Source organism: Ochotona curzoniae, unplaced genomic scaffold (genome assembly GCF_017591425.1).
Source record: "Ochotona curzoniae isolate NIBS_2020 unplaced genomic scaffold, NIBS_Ocur_1.0 scaffold_1852, whole genome shotgun sequence".
Taxonomy (NCBI): Eukaryota; Metazoa; Chordata; class Mammalia; order Lagomorpha; family Ochotonidae; genus Ochotona; species Ochotona curzoniae.
In genome coordinates this window covers 29538853-29547864 of record NW_024467087.1, presented here as the reverse complement: position 1 = coordinate 29547864, position 9012 = coordinate 29538853, and the positions used below count along the sequence as shown (strand labels likewise).

Below are 9012 nucleotides of genomic sequence, written 5' to 3'. Positions count from 1 at the left end.
GGCCAGACTGGAAGAGCTAGGGGTATAAAGGACATAATCTCTCTCTTCCTTCTATTGCCAAGGTAAGATCTTTCTGGTGTTTTCCATGTGGAGAACTGTGGCAAGGTCCAGGCCTTTCCTGAAAGTGGTGGTGGTGTGTGGGGTTTCTATCTACGACTGCCCTTTTGGTTCGTCTTTTCCATTGTCCATCTTGTAAGACTAACCAAGGTGTCAGCCAGAGGCCAGTATTTCCTTTGGGACTCCCCATCTCCGGGTTGTCCAGGGTGATGATGGAGGGAGGAACCTTGGTGATATGACTTAGTAAGGAGGGAGGGAGGGCACGATAGTGGTGCAAAGTAGGAGACACTGGGATTGGATGGATCTGGGAATCTATGTGATTGCAGGAAAATTAGTAAGCTTCTACAGACCTTAATTCTCTCATTTATAAAATGAATAAAGAACACTATGAAAATCTGTGTTGCTATGGGTACCAGATGAAATGATGAATGTAAAGTGCCTCACGGAGTGTCAGCTAGTCGGTGCGTGTTCAGTGATTCACTCTTGGTATTTCTAGTTTTCTTGTCACAAGATTGATGACTTCTGTGACATTGTCCCAAAGTAGCAAGTCTTCCATTTTTTTTTTGGCACGAGCCAGATATGGGGACGTGTGACCCTTGTGAAATATCTGTTTTGATTTCCAAGTTGAGTCTCAAAATGCTCCTGCTGGGGCAGCTTATGGGTGTGGTTGTAGGGATGAGACCTCGGTGTTGTCCGCTCCCATGTCACCAGAAAAGCCTGACATCTGCGTATGCTACAGATTTGGCTTCACGTGGGCCAGGGTCTAAAGAGGTCAGAGAAATAATTGAATGCAAGCTTAAGGCTGCTGAAGACTAGACAATCCCAAGGAGTGAATGACAGTTAGTTTGGTACTGTTAGAGTGACCCTGTTTTAGCCCCGAGTTTAACTAATCTGACACATTTGGTAAAATGGAAATAATGATCATATTCATTGCACAATGTTAACAGGCAGTGGAAGACTGGACACAGTTACCTAAAGTAGAGGGATTGGCACATAAAAAGTGAAGAGTAAATATTGGGAGTTGTTATTATTAGCAATAATAACAGGGGTGGGCATTGTGGTATAATAGGTTAAGCTGCCACCTGTGACTTTGGCATCCTATCTGGGTGCTGGTGTGAGTCCTGAATGCTCCACTTCAGATCCAGCTCCCAGATTATGCATCTGGGAAATCAGCAGAAAGATGCCTCAAGTACTTTGGCCCCCATTACCCATGTGGGAGTCCTGGACGGAGTTCCAAACCCTTGACTTCATTCTGTCATAAGCTTGAAGTCTGTTTAGGGAGTGAACTAGTGGATGAAATCTCTTTTTGTTTGTTTCTCCCTCTTTGTCTTACCCCTTCTCTCTTTCTTTCCAATAGATAAAACCAAAACTTTTTTTTAAAATTACAACTAATAATAATGCTGATAATGATAATGCACAGACTTTTTAGTTCATGGACTGCTGTTTCTAGTCATGGAGCACATGAATGCCTTTCTTTTCCTAAGAAGGACATTCAGGATCATCAGAACAGTGAAAGGGAAACTAAATCACTGGCAGATTCAATGAGCTCTGGCAACTAATGATTATCCTGGGGCAAAAAGGGGCCTTTGCTTCAGTACCAAGCCTGGTGGACTAGAATGTAACCCAGGGTCCTGCACTTCTCACATTTGACCAGAAGGTGGTGTTGCTGCTTCATTCAAAGGGGGCTAACTAGGCTGCTGGTTGCTGGGGTTGCAAGCGTTCAAAAACTGTGTTAAGTAACTGGGATGGGTTTGTTTAAAAATGTTAAGGGTGCAAGGAATATTCTAGCCCCCAAGCCAATTATTTCTGTAGCTTCTTTACCCTGATAGGTACATTTTAAATGTCATTTATCTGGCAACATAGGAAGGCAGATCTCTAGTTCATGGGGGGTGGTATTTCAAAACGTTCATTTTTTCTGGGAAAATGGAATAAAAAGAAATAAAAAGAGATGACCTCTCATTATATATGGATGGTAAAAAAAAAACCTCTTTTCAACGAAATCGATTTATTTGAGAGGCAGATAACGAGGCAGAGATGGGAAAAGAACTCCCACTTCTGGTTTACTGTAGAACAATGGTTGGAGTTGGGCCAGGGCTGAAGCCAGGAGCCGGTAATGCAATCCCGGTCTCGCACTTGGGTGACAGGAAACCAACTGCTTCAGCCGGTCACGGTCACTGTTGCCTCCCAGGGTACAGATGAGCTGGGAGCTGGAATTAGAAGTCGGAGATAGGAACCACATTCAGGAACTCAGGTAAGTTCCACAGGCATCTGAGTGACGTAGGGGTCTTAGGGGCTAGCCTAAATGCTCACCTCTGGAGGTGAGGATTTTTACACCGAAATAAGCTTATCTTCTAATTCCATTTTCCCATGTGCGCTTTCAAGCATCCTTATATGAATCATTTACCTATTCTCCAGTTTGCTCCATACTAGCTTTGACCTCTAAATTTCTTTTCTCATTTATTAAATGTGAATATTTAATATATTTAATGCATTTAAATATATTTTTACATATTATTATTGTTTCTTATTTATAGATACTCATGTTACTTGAGCTTCAGCAGAACCTGTGATATCATCACTTCAGGGGCTCCCTCCACACTGTGTTCTGGCAACAGCAGACATGTCAATACCTTTGCATTCACTGCAATTCAACAATATGCAGAGGGAAGAACATGTTGAACTCCCCAACGGGGGTACGAGCTTCTCTAGACCAACGGCAGAGAGCAGGTCCGAAGTGCAGATTCCTCATTCACGTGCACAGCTGCCTACAGCGTCAAATTCAATCTCAGATCCTGGAGGAACATCCACACAGCTGCGGGCATCCCCAACGTTTGACACCATATCTGCCTCTATCATGGGAGCAGCAAACTCTGGAGCCGAATCTCCACCACTCATCTCAGCGTCAGACTCTGGGCCGCTGTCCCCACTGCTAATACCAAGTTCAGATTCTGGGACATTGTCGCCGCTACTGATGCCTTCCTCAGACTCTGGGACACTGTCCCCATTGCTAATGCTAACCTCAGATTCTGGAACATTGTCTCCGTTGCTGTCCATTTCAGACTATGGGTTGATGTCCCCAGGTATGATGACAATGCCTGACTTTGGAACAGTGCCTGCAGCACTACTGGCTGGAACTGATTCTGCTGAGGGATCACCATTGGCCATGCCGGCTGTGTCCTCTGAAGTGATGTCTACACCTACCATGAGCACATCATCTTCTGAGACAATGTCTACACCATCAGTGCTAGTTTCCGATCCTGGAGAGCTATCGCCACTCCTCTTTCCAGATATCAACCATGGAGAGATGTCCACCCAGCCAATGCCAGCATCAGACTCTGAGGCAATGTCCCCATTGCAAATTACAGATGAAGACACTGAAGCGATGTCCAAGGTACTGATGACGGCCCTTGTCTCTGGGGAGATCTCTTCACTACTAATGTCAGGAACAGACACGGAAGCGATCTCCTCCCTGATACTGTCAGCCCTTGCTTCTGGAGAAACACCCTCCCAGCCAGCGAGCACCCCAGACTCTGGGGTACTGTCAAACCCAGACTGTGGTGTACTGTCTTCATTGCTCATGCCACCTCCAGAGTCTGGAGCAATGTCCTCGCCACTGCTGTCAGTGCCAGAGGCTGGAGAGATGGGCACGTTATCCCAGACTGTCCCAGACGCTGAAGCAGCATCCCCATTGCTGATGACACCTCTGGCTGCTGGAGTGATACCTACCCAAGTGATGCCAATCCCTGGCCCTGAAGGGATGCCTCCGCAGTTGACACAGCAGCAAGACTCAGAAATCATGTCTACTCTACCAATGAGTGTAACAGCACCCTTGCTGATGGCCACACCACCAGTGAGAGCATCTGACTCTGTGACAATGTCTGTGCCACTCACTATAACTCCAGCCTCTGGAAATATGTGTACATCTCATAACAGCATCCTAGCCTCTGCAGCAATGTCTACTCCACTGATGACAGTCACCAACTCTCCAACAATGACCGCAGAGCAAGTGCCAAGTGCAGACTCTAGAGTGATGCCAACACAATTACCCATGGACCAAACTTCCAGGAGAATGCCCACAAGCCATAGGAAAGATACAGCAAAGGGAGCAAAGACTACACAACGAAGGAAGAGGGCCGCAACCTCAGGAATGGTGTCCAAATCGCTAACGAAAGCCCCAGCTTCCAGAATGAAGTCCATACAGCCGGTAACAGCTGTATCCTCTGAAAAAATGTCTGTGTCACAATTGGCAGCACCAGCTTCTGGACCAGTGTGCTTACTTCAAACGACAGCCCCTGTTTCTGGTTCCATGTTCGTGTCGCAGATGAAAACCACTGGCTCAGAGTTGACATCTACGTCGCAAAACAGAGCCACTGTATCAGGGGCAAAACTGACCCCAATGATGACAGCTGGAACCTCTGGGTCACCAGCCACACTGTTAACAAAAGCTCCAGCCACAAGTACATCATCTAAGGAGCCAATGACTTCCACAGCCCCTGAAACCATGCAGCTGCAACTGACAACAACGGCTTTTGAAACAACGTCCACACCATTACATAGAGACATACCTCCTGGAATTCTGTCCACACCACAAATGGCAAACACAGCGGCTTCTGGAGGGATGTCCAGACTGCTAATGAGAGCCACAGCCTCTGAGGTAATGTCCACATCACACATGACAGCCTCAGCTTCGGGAGCCACATCCATACCACTAAGGAGAGTTCCAGGCCCTGCGACAGGGCCCACATCACTAAAGAGAGCCACAGCCTCTGGAAAGATGCCAAGTCAGCTCATGGGTACCCAAGATTCTGGAGGGCTATGCACGTCACTGGTGAGAGCCGTGACCTCTGCAGGCCTTCAGGTGAGGGCCCCGGCTTCTGTGGTGATGTCCACACCAACAATAAGAACACAGTCCTCTGGAGAAATGTCCACAGCGCCAAGGAGACCCTTGGACTCTGAAGAGTTGTCTGCACTGCTCACGAGGATGGCATCACCAGGAGAGATGTCCCTGCCACCAACAAGGCCCCTGGTGTCCAGAGACATGGCCCTACCACCGAGGGCTCTGGCTTACGAAGCTGTGTGTGCTTTGCACACAAGAGCCACAGCCCCTGGAATGATGTCCCTGCCAGAAATGGAGGCGCCGATGTCAGGTGCAATGTCTACTCCTCTAATGAGAGCCCAAGGCTCTGGAACTCTGTGTATGCCTCAGATGCCATGCATGGCCTCTGGAGGAGTATCTGCACTACCCACGGGAACCCAAGTCTCCAGAGGGGTATCCACACCAGAACTGCTCCCCAGAGCTTCTGGTGACACATGCATGTACGCAATGCGAGATCCAGCTACTGGAGGCATGTCCCCGCCACTGGTAAGAGCTGTAGCCTCTGGAACTATGTCCACACCACTCAGTAGACCCTCCATCTCTGAAGGTGTGTCCCCAGAGTTTGCAAGCGCTTCAGCCACCGCCCAGATGACAGCTATGGCCTCTGGGGAACTGTCCCCCCAGCCATTCATGCGAACCACGGCCTCTGGGATAACGTCTATGCCTTTGATGTCGTCCATGGCTTCTGGAGAGATGTCTACACTGCTGACAAACAGCCGGGCCTCTGGAGCCATGTCTACATCACACAGCGCAGACACAAGCTCTAGATCTCCATCCTTGCCACAGATGACCTACATAGCGTCTGGGGGCATGGTCACACTGCCAATGCCGGCCTTAGATTGTGGAGAACTGTCCACAGCACCTTTGAGAGCCTCAGCTGATGGGACTGTGTCCATGCCACTACTGAGAACCCCTGCCCCTGCAGGAATGCCCGCGCTGTTGTCTAGGGCCCCAGTGGCTGCAGCCCATACCCAACCGCACATGGCCTTAAGAATGCCATCCACTCTGAAAACCAAAGCCTCTGGTGAGGCATTTGCCTCCCAAATCAATGACACAGCCTCTGGGTCGAGGTGCACACCACAAGGGACTGCCACGGCCCCCAAAGTAGCAAACGCCGAGCCCAAGGAAGTCCCATCCTTTGGGATGTTGACCCCAGCACTGTGTTACCTCTTAGAAGAGCAGGAAGCAGCACGTGGTTCGTGCTCTGAAGAGGAAGAGATGGAGATCGATGAGGAGAAGCAAATGAAGGAATTTTTGGATGATTCAGAAAAAATGGCGTTCCTGGTGTCTCTTCAACTAGGGGCAGCAGAGAGATGGTCTATCTTGCAGATGGAGGTGGGAAACCCCCTCTCAGAGGAGAACAAGACTTTCCTGAGCAGGTCACAGGGTTTGTATAACTCCCTATCTGAGATAGACATTCTCCGTGCTATTCTTTGCCATCCTAAGCAGGACCAGAAGTCAGTCAGGCAGTATGCCACAGACTTCCTGCTGCTTGCTCGGCATCTATCTTGGTCTGATGCCATTCTACAGACCAGGTTTCTGGAAGGACTCTCAGAAGCTGTTACCACCAAAATGGGTCGGATCTTCCTGAAGGTGGCTGGGAGCCTAAAGGAGCTGATAGACAGGTCTCTCTACACTGAGTGCCAGCTGGCTGAAGAGAAGGATTGCCCGGGCAATTCAAGCCAGGTGCTGCCGACAACCTGCAAGAGGCATAATGAGGAGGCCATGGAGAATGAGCTGAGCGCTCAGCAGCAGACTGAAGAGGTAATCATGGGAATACAGTCAGGGGTTTGGGGCAGAAAAATGAAGAGGTGATGATGGGGAAGGCATCCTGCCCTTTTGGGCAGACTAAGGGAGAGAGGTGGTGGTTAATGGAGGTGGTGGTGGTGGTTTTGGAGCATTGGCAGATGGACATTGAGTTCCTAGACCATAAATCCCAAGGTGGAGTTTCATCAGCAAGTGTGGTTCTGCAGTTATTTTGGATGAATTAACCACTTTCAGAAGCAATGCTCTGCCCAAGTTACTGAGAATCCGGGGTAGCTAAAGTACTATCTTGTGATTATGAGGGAGCTTATTAGGCTGAGTCCCAATTGTATTCATCTAAAGTTCAGTTTAAGGTAGGGATCTACTGGTGGCTAGCTCCCACCTACAATCACACGTGTTGTGGATGGGGGTCACTTGGGAATTTGGTTACCCCAGTTCTTGGTCACAATTTATAGGAGTAAACTAAATGAGCCCAGTTCTTGATCTGCTAATTACTGAGCTTATTATTCAGATAGGACACTCATTGTCATAGGACATATGACTCTTTATCTCTGATGTTTTTGTCTCACTCCCAGCACCAGCATGTTTCCAAACGCTGTTACTACTTGAAAGAGCATGACGACCCCCAAGAGGGTCTTCACGACCACCTTCGACAGAGCACAGCTCATCAGAAGGCCCCTACTAACAAGTAATGCTCCCTGGACTCTTCGATGGTGTCTGATTTGGCTGTTAACCCGAGGACTATTTCCTGGACCCATTGCATTCAACTATATCCTAACTAAACCTTGTTGCCTTTACCCTTCAACCCCCACTCCAGGCACATCCCACTTGATCTCCCACTTGGCCGACTTAACCTTCTCTTTCACCCATATGCCTGTGACCTGCCTGGACAGTTGAAGAGTGGATTTTAACAATGTATGCTACAAAAGGCTCTGAACTCCTAACACCATCAAGACCAGTTATAGTTTGTGGCCCAGGGGATAGTCTAGGCAGGGGAAATTGTGTCCTACCTCAAAAATACTTGAGAGTGCTTTGCCATGTGTCAACAGGCAAACTTGAGGGAGCCCTGGTCCCATTTCACCTGGAAGAATGATGTGTAAGATGTATGATGTCCGTTCCAAATCACCCTTTTAACCCAATGGATTTGTCCCTCTATTCCTCACCTCCTAGCAACTCAAATGGGTCTCTAGGGCCCATGCCCTGTTGATTGTCTCCATCCCAAGCCACTTGTTTTGACCCATAATAGTGACACCAGTGACAGTAATGGCTAACCGTTATTGACAATGTACCATATGACAGGTGCTGAGCTTGTGAAAGCACCATCTCACTACATTCTTCCAGTAATGCAGCTTGTTCTTGTGACGTCAGCTTCTAACCTGTTGATCTATTGTTTATGCTCCTTGTCCTTCATTGTGAATCTTTAGAACCGATCTCTGGGTGACCTCCTCAGTTGCTAATTGCCCTCTCTTTGGCTGTTGTGCTTCATGGCCAGCACTCTTGATACAGATCTTGGTGTTTAACCAGGCATATTTAGTTAGAATATTATCTGAGCAGTGCCTGCTTTTGGGGGGGTGTGGTTATGGGTGGGTTTTTTTCTTTCTGTGTCTCTGTACTTTCCTGATTCTCTATAGCAAGCATGTATTACATTTGTAATCATAAAATTAAATAAAGTTCATTTAGGCAAAAGCAATTTGACTGTGACTGTAGGATTTGATTTGTTGAGTACTTTAGTCAATCAATATTCATTATCTAATGTGTATTGGCCACTGTTTGTGGAGGATGGAGAAGACCCACAATCATGAGGGATCAGTGTGGTGGCGCATCAGGCTAATCCTCCACCTGCAAGACCAACATCCCATATGGGTGCTGGTTCATATCCAGGCTGCTCTGTTTCCAATCTTGGTCTCTGCTTATGGTCTGAGAAAGTGCAGAGAATGGGCCAGGACACCCACTTGAGAGACCTAGAAGAAGCTCCTGGCTTTCAGCTACAGATCAGCTCAGCTATGGCTATGGCAGCCATTTGGGGAGTAAACTAACAGATGAAAGACATTTCTCTCTGTCTCTCCTTAGCTCTACGTAAAAATCTGACCTTAAAATTAAACTGAAAGAAATGTTTAAATAAAGATCCACAATCATAAGAAAATTCCATTTTGATGGAGGGAGAAGTCAGAGTAAGCAACACATATAAGTAAGACAGACTTAAATTGTGGTGAAGGCTACAAAGACAAGAAATCAGCCTAGTAAGGAAATTAACATAAGTGGGATCAATTTATTTAATCATAACTTATTCATATAATGGGTTACTCAAAGATCTT

The 9012-nt window shown here is 47.4% G+C and overlaps 1 protein-coding gene across 1 annotated transcript; it reads left to right on the top strand.

Annotated features, from left to right (window-relative positions):
- Positions 1-2677: 2677 nt before the first annotated feature.
- On the top strand, positions 2678-7389 carry RTL9 (retrotransposon Gag like 9). Its single transcript, XM_041000079.1, has 4 exons — positions 2678-2958; positions 2998-5270; positions 5316-6697; positions 7273-7389. Exons 1-4 carry the CDS (start codon positions 2678-2680, stop codon positions 7387-7389), a joined length of 4053 nt encoding a protein of 1350 aa, XP_040856013.1.
- Positions 7390-9012: the final 1623 nt, after the last annotated feature.

Bases quoted from the DNA above. Each gene is read 5' to 3' on its own strand.
- RTL9 (XM_041000079.1), top strand. From the start codon at position 2,678: ATGTCAATACCTTTGCATTCACTGCAATTCAACAATATGCAGAGGGAA. The intron at 2,959-2,997 runs GTCAGACTCTGG...GCTAATACCAAG, and splicing joins TCTCCACCACTCATCTCAGC to TTCAGATTCTGGGACATTGT. The intron at 6,698-7,272 runs GTAATCATGGGA...TCTCACTCCCAG, and splicing joins CTCAGCAGCAGACTGAAGAG to CACCAGCATGTTTCCAAACG.